At 36.9% G+C, this 20819-nt stretch overlaps 2 protein-coding genes across 2 annotated transcripts; both read left to right on the top strand.

Annotated features, from left to right (window-relative positions):
* The first annotated feature begins 5272 nt into the window (after nucleotides 1-5272).
* Nucleotides 5273-6229, top strand: LOC113246363 (olfactory receptor 1030). The gene has a single exon (XM_026486966.3). The coding sequence runs from the start codon at nucleotides 5273-5275 to the stop codon at nucleotides 6227-6229; it is 957 nt and encodes a 318-aa protein (XP_026342751.3).
* A 10206-nt stretch (nucleotides 6230-16435) lies between these two features.
* LOC113246501 (olfactory receptor 5M8) lies at nucleotides 16436-17374 on the top strand. The gene has a single exon (XM_026487097.1). The coding sequence runs from the start codon at nucleotides 16439-16441 to the stop codon at nucleotides 17372-17374; it is 936 nt and encodes a 311-aa protein (XP_026342882.1). The 5' UTR covers nucleotides 16436-16438.
* Nucleotides 17375-20819: the final 3445 nt, after the last annotated feature.

Below are 20819 nucleotides of genomic sequence, written 5' to 3'. Positions count from 1 at the left end.
TTTAATGACTTGACACATGTCTATGTTGTGAAATGATTATCAAAAGATGATTAGTTAACACATCTATTGTGTCACATAAGCATGATCTTTTTTGTGTGTGTAGTGGTGGTAGTTGTGAAAACGTTGACGATCTACTCTCTTAGCCCTTTCCAGGATACAGGTCAGTATTGTTAACTGTAGTCACCATGCTGTACATTAGATTCCCCAGAACTTACTCATCTTACAACTGAAGGCTTGTTCCCTTGATCAGCATCTCCCCATTTCTCACATCTCCAGCCCTGCCAACCAAGACTGTACTCTGTTTCTGTGAGTCCGACTTTTCCAGATTCCACATAAAAGTTAGATCAGTCTTAGTCTCTCTGACTTATTTCACTTAGCCTAATACCCTCAAGGCTCATCCATGGTGACACAAATGGCAAATTCCATTTTTTTAATGCTGGGATAATCTTCCATTGTACATCATCGTTATTCCTTCATCTGCAAATGGACACTTGTTTTCATGTCTTGATTATGGTGATTAATGCTGCAATTCATGTGGGGGTGCGGATATCTCTTCGAGATCATGATTTCATTTCCTCTGGATATATCCCCAGAAAGGGGGCTTGCTGGATCACATGATAGTTCTATTTTTGATTTTTTGAGGAAATTCCCCACTGTTTCCATATTGACTGTACTGATTTAAATTTGCATGAACAAATGCACATGGGTTCCTTTTTCTCCACATCCTCTCCAGCGCTTGTTATCTCTTGGTTTTTGATAATAGCCATTCTAATAGCTGTGAATTTATATCTTACTGTGGCTTTCATTTGCATTTCTCTGATGTTTGGTGATGTGGAGCACCTTTTAATTACCTGTTGGCTATTTGCATGTTTTCTTAGGAAAAAATTATTCACGTCCTTTGCCCACTTCTTAATTGGTTCTTTGCTTTTTGTATTGAGTTGTATAAGTTCTTTATGTATTTTGGATGTTAACCTCTTCCTGGATGTGTGGTTTGCAAATATTTTCTCCCAATCCATAGGTTGTCTTTTCACGTTGTTGATTGTTTCTTTTGCTGTGCAGAAGCTTTTAAGTTTGAAGTAGTCTAATTTTCCTTTTGTTACTTGTGCTTTTGGTGTCATATACAAAGAATCATGGCCAAGACCAATGTCAAAGAACTTTTTTCTTATGGAAGCTCTCATACTTAAGCCCTTAATTCATTTTAAATTAATTTGTGTGTGTGTGGTATAAGATAGAGGTCCAATTTAATTGTTCTGCTTATGGTTATCCAGTTTTCCCATCACCACTCTGAAGAGACTATCCTTTCCACGGTGTGTATTTTCGATTCCCTTGTCAAATATTAGTTGACCTTATATGCATGGCTAGGCTCACAATTCTGTTTCGTCAGTCTATGTGTCTGGTTTTTAATTTTCATTTTGTTTTGTTTCTTTTAATACCAGTACCATACTGTTTTCATTACTATAGCTTTGTAAAATAATTTGAAATCAGGAAGTGTGATGCCTCTGGCTTTGTCCTTTCTCATGTTTGCTTTGGTTATTTGAGGTCTTTTGTGATTTCATATGAATTTTAGAATTATTTACTTTGTTTCTGTGAAAATGTCATTGGATTTTTTTTTTTCTTTTAACTGGAATGACATTGAATCCACAGATGGCTTTGGAGAGTATGGACATTTTAACAATTTTAACTCTCTGAATCCATAAACATTTGATATCTTTTTAATTTATGTCTTCTTCAATTTCTTTCATCAAAGACTTGTTGTTTTAGTGTACAGATCTTTAATATTTAGGTTAAATTTATTCCTAGGTATTTTATTTTTCTTGGTGCTATTTTAAACAGGATTTTTTTCTTTATTTCTTCCTCAAATATTTCATTGTTAGTATATAAAATCGCAACTTATTTTTGCATGTTGATTTTGTATTCTGCATAAGCTTACTGAGTTCATTTATTCTAACAGTTGTTTGATAGTGTCTTTAGGGTTTTCTATGTATAAGATCATTTCATCTGCTGCGACAATTTTCCTTCTTTCTTTCTGATATTGGATGCTTTTTTCCTTGCCTAGTTGTTCTAGCTTGGACTTCCAGTATTATGCTGAATAAGAGTGGTGATAGTGGTCACCTTTGTCTTGTTTCTGACCATAGGAGAAAACTTTCAAATTTTCACCATTGAATATGATATTAGCTGTGGGCTTGTCATATATAGTCTTTATTATATTCATGTATGCTCTTTCTAGACTCAATTTGTTGAGAGTTTTTATGATAGGATGTTGAGTATTGTCAAAATGCTTTTTATGCATCTGTTGAGATGATCTTATAATTTTAATCTTTTATTCTATTAATGAATATATCTTTTTCTTCACAAATAACAAATCCCTGTGGATACCCTGTACTATATAATAGATAATGGGTATAAATGAATTTGAGTTTTGCTTTTAAAGTTTGATATGTGTCCTTTGAGCAAGCCCTTTAACTTCTTTTATTAACTTACTCTTATTTGGTAATAATAGTAATAAAATATTATAGGTTTTTAAAAGTGTTACTTTATTACTGTGTAATTCACATGCAAAAAATGTCCACTTTAAGTATAATTCAATGTGTTTTGACAAATGTGTACATCCATATACCTGCCACCACAACTGAGATATAGAACATTTCATCACTTCCAAAATTTCCTTTTTATCCCTTTGCTAATGGTTACTTTCCTGTATTCCCAGTCTTTGGTAATCATAATGTGCTTTCCTAACTATATTTCATATAAATGGAATTAAAGCATATACGGTGTTTTGTGTGTATATTCTTTGACTTAGCAAAATATTTTTGAGAATCATCTAGTTGTTCTATGAATTCATAATTTGATATATTTTCTATTATTGAATAGGATTACATTTTAAAAATTTACCACTACGTGTTTATCCACCCATCTGTTATTAGAATCGGGGTTGTTTCATTAAGTATCAGACTGTCTTAAGTATCAGTCTTAATGAAGGAGTGATTTCAAGTGCACAAGAATATTCTCCCACCAACCTGATATACACTCACATGGAACAGATGTGGTTACAATAAAAATTATGACTTCATACCTTCCTATGTGAAAGATGCCTTTTTCTTTCTTCCTCACCTGATCAAGGCACCATGGATATAAAGTCATCACCTATGAGTTACCTTGCTAGACCTTAATAGGCAGAAGTGATCATTTTCTGTACTATGTTCCTAGTCCACTTTGTGATTTTTTGTGTACATTTCACAGTATATTCGATAATAGGGCCAAAATATTAAATAAAGTTGTGAAGTTGGGATGGGGGATTAGAAGATACATAAGAAGTTTAGGGGTCTTAAGCAAACCGTAGAGCACTTGCCCTTTAATAGAGGAAGCTGCTACTCAGCTCTCATCATTTGCTTCCATGCTAGAATGCAAACCCTGAGAAGTCAGATTATATTGATTTTTAGAAGAATTTCATGATATTGCAATTAGTGCAAAATTTGTCAATTTAAAAACACCACGCCAACCTGAAGACATTGGTAGGTGAAATCCTGCTCCATTTTTTTCAGTAAATTCTTTCAATATATATTTATAGAGCACTTAGTATGTTCTAGTCACTGTACTGAGTGTTGTGTATATAGAGGATATAAAATTTTGGTTTCTTATCTTCTTGGAATTCATGGTCTGGAAGGCAAGACAAATCTTAAGCAAACAAACATTACATTTACAATTAGTATTGTAATGAATGTCATAAAGGCACTGAAAAAGGTCACATAAGCAAGAACAGTTACTGTGTTGAGCAGGTTTAATTTAGGTAGAGGAATACCTTTCTCAGGAATTGACATCAAAGCTAATACCGAAAGGATGGGCAGGCAATAACCCAAGGAAGTTTGGGAGAAGTAGTATTCAAAGCAGTTACAAGGCTTATAAGAAATTTCTGAATTTGAAAGAAGGGGGTCACAAGACCAGTATGTCTAGACCAGTGGATGAGGGACAGAATGACAGAGAATACAGAGGTAGACGATATTAGGAACTTTGATTTCAATACATCATTTGCAGAATGTGCCACAACTGAAGCCTTCACAATTAGACTAAGGATTATAAGCACATGCTCCAGATTCTCTCTCTCCCCCTCTTCTATTGCCCCTCCCCCATGACAGGAGCTCTCTCTCTCTCTCTCTCAGAATAAATAAATAAACCTTAAAAAATGATTACAAACTTGTGCAGTCACATTATGGAAATCCCAAGACTCTAATTAGTATAAGTCTACATAAATTGCTATTTCCCTGGAGTTTTCTCTTTTAGTAATATTGTAATTATTTCTTCAGGGTAGGTAAAAATATTTTAGGAATAAGAGCTTCAAATTACAATTTGGGTATAAATGAGTCCCAGGAACTCATCACTTGGACCACTAGTGTCTCTGAATCTTTCCTGGGTCAGGTAGGAATGACAATTCTACTTCTATACTTGTACTTTCTCTTCCTGTTTCAGTTTTGGATCTTCACCAGTAAGAGGTGACGACAAAAGCAACTTTGAATGTTAGCTTAATTTCTTGGACAGTTAAAACAAGTTGGTATGCATGTTTATTGAAATTGGTCACTAAAAAACATAAAAGTCTCATTGGAATTATGTGTTTACACTAATTATTTTACTTTACAAATAGCATTCTCTCCAGTCACTCATAATTTAATACACATTGAATAACCATATCAGAGGAAGCACCTGATAATCTCATAATTTTTAAGAATAATACCTGTTGAAAGAATAGCTCCCCCCCAAACTTTATCAAATAATTGAAAAGAGACAGAAGCAGGAATTATTATTATTATTATTCATTCATTCATTCTAGAAAAAAATAAAACTCTTATAGAACTTTATAAATCTCTTTTTAAAAATTATTTGGGAGAGAAACTTTTGGGGCAAATCTAATATTAACATGTCCCCATTTGGTCTGACTCCATTCCTGGGCTCAATGATGAAGCCCATGGTTTTATAGTGAACTGTAAGCGCCAGTTGGAGGTTCGATCCATTTCTAGACAAACTTTGGGTCATAGTCCCCCCATTCCAAAACCAGCTGGTGTCACAGGAGCCATTGTCTTGGGAATCATCTGCACATGATACACCGAGCCAACAGGGGCTCCGACCTTCTTAAAAGTCTCGGCTCCTCCAATTGCAGACACTGATAATAGTTACGTGTGAGAATGACGGAGAGCGTGAGAATGGAGAATGAGAGAAAGAAGAAATCTATGATGGACTTCTCACTCACTTCCTACTTTATTTTAATTCATCTAAGTGAACAATGCTGGCAGCTAAGAAAATGGCCAGAGGAAATTCCACCCTGGTGACCGAATTTGTTCTCATGGGGTTAACAGATCGTCCAGAGCTTCAGCCCATCCTCTTTGTACTGTTCCTCCTGATCTATCTGCTCACTGTGGGGGGGAACCTCGGGATGTTGGTACTGATCACGATAGATTCACGCCTCCACACCCCCATGTACTACTTTCTTGCCAGTTTGTCCTGCTTGGATTTGTGCTATTCCACTAATGTGACTCCCAAGATGTTGGTGAACTTCTTATCAGAGAAGAAAACCATCTCCTATGCTGCTTGTTTAGTCCAGTGTTATTTTTTCATTGCCATGGTGATTACTGAATATTACATGCTGGCTGTAATGGCTTATGATAGGTACATGGCCATCTGTAACCCTTTGCTTTACAGCAGCAAGATGTCCAGAGGGCTCTGTATTCGCCTGATTGTTGGTCCATATGTTTATGGGTTCCTTAGTGGTCTGATGGAAACCATGTGGACCTACCACTTGACCTTCTGTGACTCCAATATTATTAATCACTTCTATTGTGCTGACCCTCCCCTCATCCAGCTCTCCTGCTCTGACACTTTCATTAAAGAGACATCCATGTTTGTGGTAGCAGGATTTAACCTCTCCAACTCCCTCCTCATAATCCTCATCTCCTACATCTTCATACTCATTGCCATCCTGAGGATGCATTCTGCCGAAGGCAGGTACAAAGCTTTTTCCACCTGTGGGTCCCACCTGGTGGCAGTGACTGTATTTTATGGGACGCTGTTCTGCATGTATGTTAGACCTCCCACGAACAAGCCAGTGGAGCAGTCTAAAATTATTGCTGTTTTCTATACTTTTGTAAGCCCTATGTTGAACCCCATCATTTATAGTCTGAGGAACAAGAATGTGAAACAAGCTTTTTGGAAACTGATCAGAAGAAGTGTACTTTTGAAGTAAAATTGCAATGTATCTTTCTTTATAAATTAAATAAAAGCTATCTTCATAAGAACTGGATCCAACTTTGCATTCACAGTAAATGTCAATTTTAAATCTATAACGAAAAGCTAAAACTAAACATTGAAGACATAGGTATAGGAGATTTGTGGTTTTACAGGTGGTGTGCATTGAGTGTGTAAATGGATGGAGGTCAGATATGTAGGTATAATGAATGATTTCTCTTACAGACTTTTATATTTATAACATCATGTGTTACTTTCACACTGTAAAAATTATACATTGTTATAGTAAACCATTCAATCTCTATAGAAGAGTACAAAGTAAAAGATATTTTTCTCTTTTTCTTTTCCTCACCCTGATCTTCCACTGTCTCCCTTCAGAGTTACCATTATTAACAGTTTCTTATGTTTTTGGAAAATTTCTCTATATCTACAAACCAATGCATGGCTATTTATGTACACACACACACAGATTTGTCCATACACATGTTGACTGTCATGAGCTCACTTTTAGAAGTTTGTAATTCTGTAGCATTTGCTATGCAGGGGTTTCCATGCCATCGTCTTGAAGAATGTGATCGGAAGTGCTGATTGAGACTTGCTGTCTGCTCTGGGAGAAAGAAGTCATGATAACAGCTCCACATCCATGCCTAACGTCCATTTCTTCCTCTCTACTTGTGAGAATCACTTTCAATAAGAACTTTTCTCCTACTGCCATAAAGTACACAAGAACTTCAGATTCGAAGGAGGCAATGAATGTCTCTTACAAAAACATATGGCTTGCCTCAAAAGAAATTGTGACTCTGTAGAATTTATCCATGACATCCCAGCCTCCTGGGTTCTGCGGTTTTCGTGTCTCCTTCATCTTTGCCTGTTAATCTATTTTTCAGGATGGGGCAGATATTTTCTATTTGTACCATAATTCACATTTTATCCGCAAAAACTGTCCTTTGCCACAATTAGGCATTATATATCTGATTTTAGAATTAGACATGCAGACTTGTTTATAAATATTGTGAGGCTAAAGAATGCAAAAGACAAGTTGATTTTTAAGATGTTAACATTTCAGGTGGCTTTGCAAGCTATAAAGTATAACCAGAGTTGACGGATGTTTACTGGGGATCTATAATAAGCCAAGTACCACTCCAGTACCAAGGAGCGTTCAAGGAGCTCTAGGGTTGTACGGTTTTGTAGAATTCATGGAACTGTAAAGAGGAGAATCAGTACAATTTGTTAATATATAAAATATGATATATTTGTTAATATAATCAATACAATTTGCTATAACATAAGAAAACAGAATTGCTAATACAGCAAAGAAAGAATGTATTCTAAGCTGATGCTGGTCTTATATGATCGTACCAGACGAGAACTTCTTCATCCTCTGTGTACCTGCCCCAGCATGCTCATAGCTACTAGTACGATGTGATGTCAGAGAAGGCAGGGTCTTAACGAAATCCGTGTTAGAACTGATTCATATGTACATGTTACTTTCAATGAAAAAGGAAAAGTCATAGAACTATTATTAGTCACTCCTCCAATGGACACAATTTTCTCAGTTGTATTTCAAAGCTTCTTTTCTCCCTGAAAGCTTGTTTCTGTGCAATGTATTCTACAGGTAACATTTTCACATTTATTAATTCTCTATTATCCCATATAATTACTTCAACCTTTCTATTATTAGATGTTATTCCTTAAATATCTTTATTTTAGAAGTCAAGTTGTCGGTGAATGCTGGTAAAACACACTTCTAAACAAATCACTATTTTTGTAAATTTTAACTTTCAATTAATACCGTGTTGGGTTCTACTTAAACAAATACCCAAGGATCTATTACTGTTTAAGCACATACGCATATGCAGTTACACAAAACCAGCTCCCTTATTTTTCCAATTTTCTGATTTCAGGGTCCATGTCTCTATCTTTACAGACTAGCTTGGCATTAAATGAAGCTTCATTAATGATCGCAGGATAGAAAAACAAAATTAAGTGAACCTCCATTTTGAATGTGAACAAAGTGCTTCCAGTTTTGCAAGTGTAAGAGAATGTCTTTGAATGAAACAACAAATGGCTCCATGGGTACATATAAGTTACAAGCTAACAGTATTGCTCAGAAATACCTGTGACCCATAATGGCATTGACATTTATGACTGGTATTAGCAATATGAAGCCGTAGTTATGCCCACATGCATGAAAGTTTAAGATAAAGAGGGATTTCACCAAGTGCTTTCATGAATTGGTTGGCTGGCTGAAATTACACCATCAGACAGTCTATTTTTTAGTTCATTTTGCACTGTGCTGGACATGTGCTCATGCAAGGCTTTTTGCATTAATGATTTATCTCGGTAAACCCTGGATTTTTCTCTAAAAATCACAGAATTCCCTTATTAATGAAAAAAAAACTTCCATGAGGAATTTTAAGAACAAACTCCTAAATTCTTGCTCTTCTTTTAAAGTTAATTTTGCTGGATTCTAGGTTTATTGAACAAATTAAGCAATGTGATGTTGGAAGAATCTATAAGAAAATAGAGAATATTTTCCACACTTCCTTAAAGAACAGTAATTAGAAGATATTTTATACTTTTCTTCCCACCTATTTAAAAGATCATGAATCCAATTGGTCATTTCCTAAGGAAATCTGATCCATGCGTACTTAAAAAAAATAAACAAATGTTCTAGGGAATGATAATGTTGTAAATCTAACATTTTTCTTCATGTATCATGTATTTCCTTGAAGCACTGGATATCTGAAGAATGTTTAGATTCTCACACTCACACATGCACACATGAAGGGGAAAGAAGGGAATGACAATGCTCACCAACGTTCGGGCACTATTTTAATATATATTGTTTCACTTAATTTGCCCAGCAATATTATGATTACAGAATGTCATCTCATTTTAAAGATGAGCAGAGACTCACTGATTAACTGCTTACTTAAAATCACATAGCTGTGAAGAGAAGTCCAAATGTCTCTGTCTTCAACATTTATTGTTTCTTTTTTCTACTATGATATACGTTAAAAAAAATATTTTTAAGTAATCCCTACACCCAACATGGGGCTCAAACTTACAACCCTGAGATCAAGAGTCACATTCTCTACTGACTAAGCCAGCCAGGAGCCAAAAACCCCCCTTTTAAAGATTTTATTTTTACCTACTTTGACATACTTTTTTTCACTATACTTTTATGAAGGGAAAAGCCATGGAATGAGTATAACTATCATTTTCTGCATTCCAAAAATACTGTTGATCAGGTATTTGACAGCCAAATGCACACTGACTAATATAAGCTACTATGAGAAAAGATCCTATTTTATAATGTAGAGACAAATTCAATTTGTTCAGTAAAGTGAGCTTTGTAGTCAGATCCTGACTCCATCATTTAACAGCTAAATTAATAGTTATGAACATAAACTCTGGGAACAGATTTATTGGTCAAGTTACTTAACCTCTCTCTGCCTCAGTTTTTTCCTTTGTAAGATAAATATATATAGTACTTTCTCATAAGGAAGCTGGGTAGAAAAATGGCTTAATACATATGTTGTACACCTGAAACCAAGGTAACATTGTGCGTCAACTATACGCAAATAAAAACATTTAAGAAATATCTATAAAGTACTTAGCCCAATGCCTGATACATAGTGTTCACTTAATAAAAGTGAACTGATTTTTATTGTTAACTAGAATGTTACTTCACCTATTTGAGACTTGGTTTCCTCTCATAGCTTTCTGTATTTTTCTGTTATTACATTTATCATTCTTTAGATATAAAGTTATAGTTTTGGTTAATTAATGAATGCCTGTGTTCCCCATCTTGTAAATGCCACAAGGTCAGATGTAAAATTTGAAAGCAATTATTTCCCTATTGCTTAGCTTGGTACATAGTCTGTGCTCCCTCAAAAACCAGAGGGGTGATAGATAGATAGATAGATAGATAGATAGATGATAGAAACTAGATAATCCTTACAAATTGGAAATTATATTAGTTGTGAAAGTTGATGGCAATCAGAAAACATGAGACACACTGATGGAATCTTAATTGTGTGAGATTTACTCATGCACAATTAGTGGATCTATTTTTATTTTCTTCAACAAAAGACTTCATCTGGCAATGCTCAGGATAAATCAGACCAGAATTTAGCTTCCTGGAGTTGACCAGTTGTCCACTGTGGCAGCTTTTCTTTTTTGTCCTGTCTCTAGTTATTTGTATTCTCTTTCTTGTGGAAATCTTGAGCCTAACTCTGTGGATCACATCCTCATACTATCTCTTCACCGATCTGTCAATCCCACATATTCTGGTTAACTTTTTATTTAAAAAGGCCATTTCCTTGATCAATTTATTCGAACGGTATAACATGATCACTTTCCTGGTAACTCGGTATTTTGTCCCAGGACCCTGAGCTTATGACCAGAGATGAAATCAAGAGTTGGATGCTCAACTGACTGAGCCACCGAGGTGCCCTGGGGTTATAATACATTTGAAATCATTACTTATTCTGATGATCTTGGGTTGGAAGATTTGTTTTAATGAAATGGATTTTTTTCCTAGAAGACTTGCTCCATTTAATGACCTTATTGGTAGCCTTTTCACACAAGCAAGAAAATGTTGAGGACAAGTTACCTCGTGCTTTACACTTCAACTGATAGAAATATCTTTGTATCTTTGTGGTCACATGTTAATTTAACTCAGCTCAACATAAAGTTATTGAGGGCTATCAAAGGCAAGGCATGGCAGATTTTAAAATATAAACCCACTGCTTATGAAGAGTAACACTTATTTACGGAGAAACTTCCACAAATATTTTACCATAAGACTTGCTTGGATAAAGGAAATAGTTGAAGTATTTGTTTAAATTGTTTTCTGAGCACAGAGGAAGAAAAGTATTCATTTTTCTTAAGGCTTTCAAGGTTTTCTCCCAGAGGAGGTAACCATTGAGCTGAGCTTTGGAAGCTGAGTAGAACTTCAAAGGGCAGAGGGTAGGGGAAAGGCGTTTCCTGAAGAAGGAACCAACTGGTCCACGGAGAATAACTTGGTTGCACCTGGGATACAAACCATGGATGAGAAAGAGAGAAAAGATGAGGTTGAAGAGCAAACTGGATTAGATGAGCAGAGAAGGAATGCTTTGTTAACATACTCAGATTTAATCTGGTATAGATGAGGAACCATGAACATTTCTTAACCCGAGTAATGATATAAAGGGAAAATGACTTCTAGTCATGTGACGGGGAGTCAAGAATTCTGTGAAAAGCAGTAATCTTGTTTTAACCAAGGTAGACAGAGACTGCATGACTGGCCATAATCATTATTAATCCAGCAAATGAGAGTTTTCTTTCCAAGCCAAAATTTATAGTTCTTTTCTTCCATTTTGGGATTGACTTTAGGAGAAATATTTGGGTTGGTCATGAATTTATTTATTCCTATGTCCTTGCTATCTTTCTAGCACCCCATGTCCTTACACATTTAGTGTTGCACTGCCCAATTCCCTGCTACCAAGGTCCCAAAATAGGTGGTGGTAAATCTCTCCTCGTCCCCCAAATTGTTGAACAAAAGCTAAGTTCCACTAAGCTCTCAGGAAAAAAAGAAAGTTGTTTATCCTAAACTTCCAATAAGGGGAGTCATTTGTATTTGATTTTCTCAATTTTATTGATATTAAGATCTTTAAAGTGTGGAGCATTTGAATTGAAAGTGACCTAGGATATACTGCAGTATACACTCATGCATTTTATTTTATTTTATTTTATTTTATTAAAAGATTTTATTTATTTATTTGAGAGAGAGAGAGAGAGAATGAACATGGGAGGGGCAGAGGGAGAGGGACAAGCAGACTCCCCATTGAGTGCAGAGCCTGATGCAGGGCTCAATCCCAGGACCCTGACCTTCATGGATTATAAAGATGAAGAAGTCATAACTTGGCTAGTACTAAAGGACTAACCTGTGTAAACAGAATTCTTCAGTGGAACTACACCCAGTTTACTTAGTTCTCTCTCTAACTGAATGTTGTAATAGATTTATTAGAAATTGCTTCCACGAACCTAGAAGGCCTGGGCATTTTTGATGCATTGTTGTAGATGTATAATCCCTTCATGAAATGAGATGATGTTTAATGCACCTCATGAAATGAGATGAGCTGACTGTGAGGAAAGCCATGAATGTTAGCGGCTAAACACAGGAGAGCTGTACTCAGATCTTCTTTCTCATCTCATCCAGGTCACTTAGTAGCTCTTTGATTTTGAGAAAAGTAATTGTCTTTTCTAAGGCTCAGCTTCTTCAACTGTCAAATGGGTTTAATAATATTAACCTGATATTTTTAAATGAGTTTTTGATAAAATCTTACATGAACAAAGTTCAGTATGTCAACTTTAATGAAATTTAGTTACTTTATTAATCAAATATATGAAAAACACGTAACCACTATGAAATTCGGCAGCTACACAAAGCACATCACAGCCTAGAAAAGTAAGGAATCGGAAGCACTATCAATCACGTGCATAACGTAGGTGTCTCCAGTTACTTTCATTTCCTCTTGGACTTTCCTAAACACACACACACACACACACACACACACACAATAAAACAACCAAAAAAGGGGTCTAAAGTACCTCTTTTAATCAAATGAATGTATGATTGCTGCAATAAAACCATATGGTAGGATATGCTTTGCCTCACTGGTGGAAAGGGGCAATTAATGAGTCACTAACTGCAGCTTATTCTGCTGAGTCTTGGAGTCGGTGAGGGGGAATGGGCCTGACAATGGGCCCGGCAATGCAGGTAAGCAGTCAGTAAGGCTGTTACTGAGAGAGATGGAGAAGACACAGAAGAGACTCTTACACCATTCCTAGCTCCCACGTTACTAATCCTTGAATTGTCTTCAGGAAACTTTTAATTGGCAGAACTGATTGCTTCATCTTGATATTTTGAAAATACCATAGGGAAAAATAATCACCCTTATAAACACAAGCAACACTTTCCCTCCCTTGTTTTTGAAGGTGTATTGGTTTTTCAACTTCTTTACAGGTAGGGCTGTTTATTTTGTGTGTGAGGAATGAGCCAAAGTGTTACTAGTTATACTTGGAAGCCAATTTCTTATCTGTAGGGATAAGTGCATGGTTAGAAATAGCTAAATGGCTACCTAGACAGAAACTAGAGCGGGTCATATGACAAATACCAATGTTCATAATTGGGAATTTTTTTATTTTTCTCAATATTAAACAAAGGGTAGATAGACACCAAAATTTTCTTGTGATAGCCTTATATGCCTCACACATGGCCAGATATTTACATGCATTCTAAGTTTTAAAATCCTCAGAGAACTATCCTGCAACAACGTTTTAAATGAGAAGACTCAGGCTCGTAGAGACTAAGACATCTGTCCTCATAGAACTAATAGGGAGCATAGTTGCACTTTTTCAAATCGAATCTGCCCAGCTGCAAAACCGGTGAGATGAACATCAGTATTAAGGATACTGGGAACATTTTAGCACAAAATAGTTTTTAAAGTTTCGGAAAGCACGAAGATACCTCAGTAGATCATTTTTTAAGGAAGGCAGGAGGGAAGGAAAGGGTATGGACACATAGAAAGGTACAGCATGACGTTTCAGTGTCCCCTGGTAAGAGGAGAAAAAGATAGTGAGACACCCCATATATGTACAACAAATAACCATTTTTGAAAGTGCGGGGCAGAGGGAGAGGGAGAAAGGATCTCAAGCAGACTCCACGCTGAGCACAGCGCCCAACAGGGGACTTGATCCCACGAGCCTGAGAGTGCAACCTGAGCTGAAATCAAGAGTCCGACGCTCAACTGACCACGCCACCCAGGTGCCCCCAAATAACCATTTTTCTAAAGATGATGATTCCTATTATACGACAAGCCTTTTAATTTTGCAAAACATCTTGATGTGCTCACTAAACAACCATCAGTCTGGAGCTGAGCTAAAGGACAGGAGCCAGCAAAAGGGGAACTGGTCAGGATAATATGGAGTTCTTGAGGTCATTCCAGGAGAGAAGAGGTAGAGCTGAGAAATATCAGTGGGGAAGATATTAGAGAAACCAGAAATGTTATGAAGTTGGGGATTAAGTGTTGTAAAATAGTCCCTGGAAAAAATCCTCTGTGCTTAGGGTGCAGGAGACTTTAAAGAATAAATGTGACTAATGCTTAAATTTTATTTTTAAATTATTTTGTATTAAGTAGCTTTCATCTGCCTTTGATAAAGTTGCAATGTGTGTGTGTGTGTGCGTGCGTGTGTGAACGTGGAATGGATGCGAAGGAGGTTTACGGCAATTTTAAAAGGTCTCAAGAGGCTTGTGATTATTTAAACACTGTCATCACAATTTTTAAGTCATAAAATGGTCTTTGGGCATAACTTCTGAGGAACTGATTAAATTCTAACTAATAATTGTCACCTGATATAGTGTTACCTTATATAGCTAAAACTTTCTTTTTTCAAGAGGAATCTTGTTGATTGAGTGGGAAATAAAATTCAAGATTACCTAGACCTTTCCCTGGGGACCTATATTTCTCTTCTGGTTATAGCTTAAGACTAGGTTTTCTTTTTTTTTTTTCTTTTTTTTTTTTTAATTGGTGGAGGGGGAAGTTTTTTGAATGAATTTGGATTAAACTAGTAATGACTGATGTTTCTAACCCCTAAGGGGTTTACGTTTGTCACAGATTTTAACTGAGTTTGGTCCACCAAGAGTACAGATTCTAGACTGACTGGATCTTAAAACCTATAAGAAAAAAGCAGTGGTGAATGCAAATCTGAAGACCAGGGCGAGCTCTATAGAGACGCAGAGCAATCTTGGGCACTGATCCTAGAGGTTTGCATTCCTTGGAAAATGATTTCAATTCCTGCAACAACAAAGCAAAATAATAGTGAAGTTAGAAGTCCACCTCTCATTCCTATCAGACTCTGGCTGGTATGTCGGTTCAGCTCTGCCATGACTTTAGTAGTTGTGACTCATTTTGCTGCCATCTCATCCGTGTGTTCTGGGATAGCTCTGTGCTACGTGCACGTGAACTGCCAGTAGGAGGCAGAAAGGAGGAAGGGAAGGGCAAGCCTATGCCATAAAAATTGCACCCTTCTCTTTCCCCACATTCTCTTGCCTAGAACCTATTCTTTGGTTGCAGAAAACCTAGTTTGAGAATAAACGAAGAGAAGGGAAGCTTTGTGGTTGTGCTGTTTTGTTTTCTTTAGTTTTGCTTTGTTTTTCTAAGTGCTGTTCCATAAAGACCCACTCTGGCTCCGAGGAGCAAACACTGACATGGATAGAGGGTAGGTATTGCTTCTAGTCCAGGCTCTGTCAAATCCATCTATGGCTCTGGGCTGTCACTTTGCTTTTCCATCTGTTTTCTCAAACGTAGGCAAACATACTAGGCCAAGTCATTTCTATTGTCTGATTCAGGTCTGATGGACTGAAAAATTAGCTTCACTAAACGTATTGAATTGGCTGGAAAAATGTTAAAAGACTTTTGGAGAACTTTGCTGTGCATTACATCAGTAACCATACATGGTAAAACATTTGCAATCACTCAACTTTTCACAGATTTCTCTTCTTCCATTTCCCCCCCCCCAATAACATCTAGTCATTCTCAAGTAGGAAGTACTGATTCCTTATATCCCACAAAGAATGAATTAAGATGCATCTTTTAATGTATCACTTAGTACCCTTTACAAAGAACCTAAGGGCTTAATGTGGCATGGGCTGGAAGAAATCACTGTTGTCAGGAAAAGAAACTTGGGTACAAGGTTCTCAACTTCTGATTAGGTTATCCAGTAAATTCATTTTCAGTGCTGAGTATTTATTTATTGGCACTGATTGGCAAAATCTGGGATGAAAAAAACCGATGTGAGGTTAAGTAAAATATTGAAAATAGACAAAGTAGAAATGCAGATGGGTAAGAAATGTCCTGACAGAAACCAAAAAGGTAAATAGACAAAGAGAAATAAGGGGGATAATTAGCAAAGAAAAAGACTTAAAGCCCACTAGTGACTGGAATGCAGAGGTTTGCATTCCCTAAGTTTAAGTGGATACTGTTTCAATTAAGCCACTATTTCTAGCGTCTCCCAGTACAAAAAATCATAGAAAAGGAAAGAAAACTGTAGAGAAAAAAACCCAAAATGGTATTCTAAGAAAATATGACTTTTTTTTTTCACCTTTTAAAACGTTTCTATCCTGATCCAACATTCTCGTTTCCCATTGAAGGAAATTATGAGAAAAAACTCCACCTCAGTGACTGAGTTCATTCTCCTCGGACTGGCCAGTCGCCTGGAATTGCAGATTGTCCTCTTCCTGCTGTTTCTGGTGATTTACGTGGTCACGGTCGCAGGGAATCTTGGCATGATCGTCCTCATCCAGGCCAATGCCCGGCTCCACAAACCCATGTACTTTTTCCTGAGCCACCTGTCCTTTGTAGATCTGTGCTTCTCTTCCAACGTGACTCCCAAGATGCTGGAGATTTTCTTATCAGAGAAGAAAACCATCTCCTATCCTGCTTGTCTGGTGCAGTGCTACTTCTTCATCGCCTTGGTCCACGTGGAGATCTACATCCTGGCTGTGATGGCCTTTGATCGGTACATGGCCATCTGCAACCCTCTGCTTTATGGCAGCAAGATGTCCAGGAGCGTGTGCACATCCCTCATCACGGGGCCTTACGTGTATGGAGCGCTCACGGGCCTCATGGAGACCATGTGGACCTACAACCTAGCCTTCTGTGGCCCCAATGAAATTAACCACTTCTACTGTGCGGACCCACCCCTGATGAAGCTGGCCTGTTCAGACACTTACAACAAGGAGTTGTCAATGTTTGTGGTGGCTGGTTGTAACCTTTCCGTTTCTCTGCTCATCATCCTGGTTTCCTACCTTTATATTTTTCCTGCTATCCTGAGGATTCATTCCACAGAAGGCAGGCACAAAGCTTTCTCCACCTGTGGCTCCCATCTCACAGCTGTCACCATATTCTATGCTACCCTTTTCTTTATGTATCTCAGACACCCCTCTAAGGAATCTGTGGAACAGGGAAAAATGGTAGCTGTATTTTATACAACAGTCATCCCCATGTTGAACCCCATGATTTACAGCCTTAGGAATAAAGATGTGAAAGAAGCATTCCCCAAAGAGTGGTTAAGAAAACAAAGATGTTCTTAAAAGCGATCACTATTCTTTTGGCCCCTCAATTTTTCTAAAGCTTTTCCCAACATTATAGGATGGAATTGATAGTGGAATGAGAAATATGGTACATTGAGGGGAACATTGCATTTTTAAAACTTTTAGTAATTTTTTAAAGATCCAAACATGAGAAGTAAAATTCCATTATGAAAATGGACATGTCTGTACTTGTCATTTTTTTTGCTCACTAGTTATTTTAATTTCTTTGCCTTTTGTGCCCATGCTAGCCTTACCTTTCTCCCGTTTTGGGTTTAGGTGGAAGGGTGTGGCTATTTCTGGACAATGAGTTAGATTAGAATTCATATGTGACACTTCTCAGCTGAGCACTTCATTGTTTGTGAGAAAAACCCTCGGTGGTTTTGTTTTTTGTTTTGTTTTTGTTTTTGTTTTCCTTGCCCTGGTGACCAGCAATATTTAGAATTTAAGTTGTACGCGTGGGTTCTTGAGTGAGGACATGTGGAAAAGTGCCCTCCACCAACTCACACTAGAAATGTGGGATGGATGAGAAGTGCCCTCCGTCTTACAGGCTGCTACCGTATGTTGAGTTGCTTATTTCCGTGGCAGTGAGTAGCCTCTTCCAGATGAAATGATATTAATTATACAAAACTCAAACATGTGAATGCATATGAAAGAAATTAAGCACCATGACCCTCAAAAAATCATATTTGAGATTTTATGTTTTTAGTTTTTTCTATTTCTACATATATGCATGTTTTCAGTTAAAATACCCTTATTGTAATTATTTAAACTTGCTAATGTAAAGCATATATATTGTTTTAAATGCCAAATAGTAGTATAGGCTTATATACACTCCTTTCTCACTTCTCTCCACTCTATCTCCCCATAGATAACACCTTGTTGTTACTGTCTTTGGGCATTAACTCATTTTAAATTATAGGTTATATGTCTATGTATTGATTTGCAAACATGTGCACGATTGATTTGCATCTTTTTACTAAAGTTAAAGTATAAAAATTTTCCCACCAAACCCTGCATCCCTACCCACGAACCACCAGTTCTTTCTCCTCATCTTTCCAGTATGGTCACATTTGAAGTTTTTCTTTGATTGATATGTGTGGTTAAAATAACTCTAAGTATATCATTAGTATTACCTGAAGAATAATATAAATAACACTATGAACATTACTAATACTGTTACCAACACTGCAAGTAATATTATGAATGTAATTCTCTTTTTGCACAATTATTTGGTTTTCAACGTTACTAGTTGTTATACTTTTTTTTTTTTTTTAATTTACCATTCTTTTCCAAATTCACGCTGAACTAGAAAATACCTGTTACAGAGAAAAACCGTGGGTGATCTATAATTTACACATTTTCTTCCTGGGAGCTTTCTGTCCTTGCTTTGGATTCTGCAGTGATTGCTCTCTAGGTTTGTTGCAGAGCTGTTATCTGGAGATAGTGATTGCTACTCCTGGTTTAAAATGTTTCATTCATTCAACCTATGTCAGTTACTGGGAAGAGGCTACAAACTAAAGATTCAGCAATACACAAGGCAGGAAACGTCCTGTATTAAGTTTCAGAGATGGGGTATTTCAATAGCAAGGCATGCACACAAACATAATAAAATGTTTCAGCTGTTGGTCAGTACTGTGCAGAAGGTAAAGCAAGGCAGTGTGAAAGACAGTGACTTGGCAGCGTCAGAAGTGAGGGTTGTGCTGATGTGTCAATATCAGCGGCTGGGAAAGGACTCTTAGAGAAGTGACACTTTGAATCCAAGCCTCTTGGATCAGAAGAGGGCAAATACAAACAGATCTTTGGAAACTGTAACCTGGAGAATCACTAGCAAGTACAAAGTTTCAGGATGAAGCCTGGCATATTATATGCCTTCTGAAAAGTTTAGATTTCTGCATTTAAAATCTATATAATTTTTCATATCTCTATATACTTATTTTTTTCTGTTTGCCTTTGAAAAAGCTAAAAAATATATTAAAGATTCAAATTCAATCTTAATTTGCAGTAATATCTTTTTAAATAGTTGGTGCTATATCATTCATCCATCATATCTATTATTGTATCTTCACTATGGATGATACCATTCATCAGTTAAGTGACATTTTCCCTCTTATTTAATGATTTATAATTAAATATACCTTAATTCTACTTTGCTGCATATTAATACTACAGACTCTACTTCTCATAATTTTGAATTCACTTGTCCTGTGCCTTTTAGTCTTGCTCAGTTTTATGTGCATCAACTGTAGGCAAAAATAGGGTTTTGCTGTTGTTGTTGCTGTTGTTGTTGTTGTCTCCCATTGTACAAAGTGGAAACACTTTAATCAGTTGATTTACGTTGCGGTTGTCTCATTTGGGGCAGGGACCTTTCAGGAAGAAGAGCAAGCATATCCCAGGTTTTGCTACGCTTTGGTTATTATCCTCAAGCATCTGCATTTATTTTGGTGTCGAATATTGAGGAAACACCCATATGAATTTCTCACAGCTAAGGATCCCTTATCCTCAGTTTGTCTCACGATGCCCCTTGAACATGCACTGAAATGAGGCTGCAACCTACTTATTTTGCCTACAGAAATCATGTGTTGATTTAGATTTCAGTGAATCTTCGGTATGTTAACTCCGTCATTTTTGCTATTTTGTAGCTCGGGCTTGCGAAGCAAACACCGGTAAGTTGAAGACGGCAGTGCTCTTTCCCTTCTGTGCTTGTTCTTTCGCTCATACTTTAAAAGGAAACATTCCAAGTGCCTCAATGACACAGTCCAACGAAGCGCTATTGTTCTGTAATCATTTCACGGCATGAAGAAAAAAGGAATTTGTTTTAGATTGCACGTGCTACTCCATGAGAGCAGAGAACGATGGGCTGCAGAGTCTTTTCCTCATTTGAATCCAAATTAGATCGACACAAAGAGGAGTTTGTGAGGAGTCTGGAAGGCAGAAGAGGAGAAAACGCTAGTGCTCGGCATTGGCAGAACCATGGCTCCCAACCCCAGAAATCTGTGAATATTTTACCGCACGTGGCAAATTCACCTAACAAAATACTTAGTGTTACGTAATTATCAGGGATGAAATGATGAGTAAGACAGTGTGTCTTGTATCAAATTGTTCACTGCCCAGCCTTATGAAACAAGCGCTTAAAGCTGTCTGAGACACAATGTGATAATTACTGCAGTAGGTACGAAGGTGTATGAAAATACAGGGGAGGAGATTATTAGTTTTACATAGGGACCCTCAAGGAAATGTTTAAAAGGAAAGTAAGTTTTTCATGACCCATATAGGTAGATAATTGCATTAAAAAATCTTCGTGGTCTGGAGAGAATTCTAATTAGAATAATAAAAACTCACTTTCTTGCTCTGTGTCAGTTGTCCTATCTGGATTTCTCTGTGGTAAAGGAGTGGTTGTCATGGCTTCTTACACTGAGAACCACTTCTTAAAATAAAGGCCAGAGGA

The sequence above is a fragment of the Ursus arctos genome, unplaced genomic scaffold (assembly GCF_023065955.2).
Source record: "Ursus arctos isolate Adak ecotype North America unplaced genomic scaffold, UrsArc2.0 scaffold_23, whole genome shotgun sequence".
Taxonomy (NCBI): domain Eukaryota; kingdom Metazoa; phylum Chordata; class Mammalia; order Carnivora; family Ursidae; genus Ursus; species Ursus arctos.
Note: the sequence above shows the minus strand (reverse complement) of the source record. Positions and strands in the feature narration are given on the sequence as shown.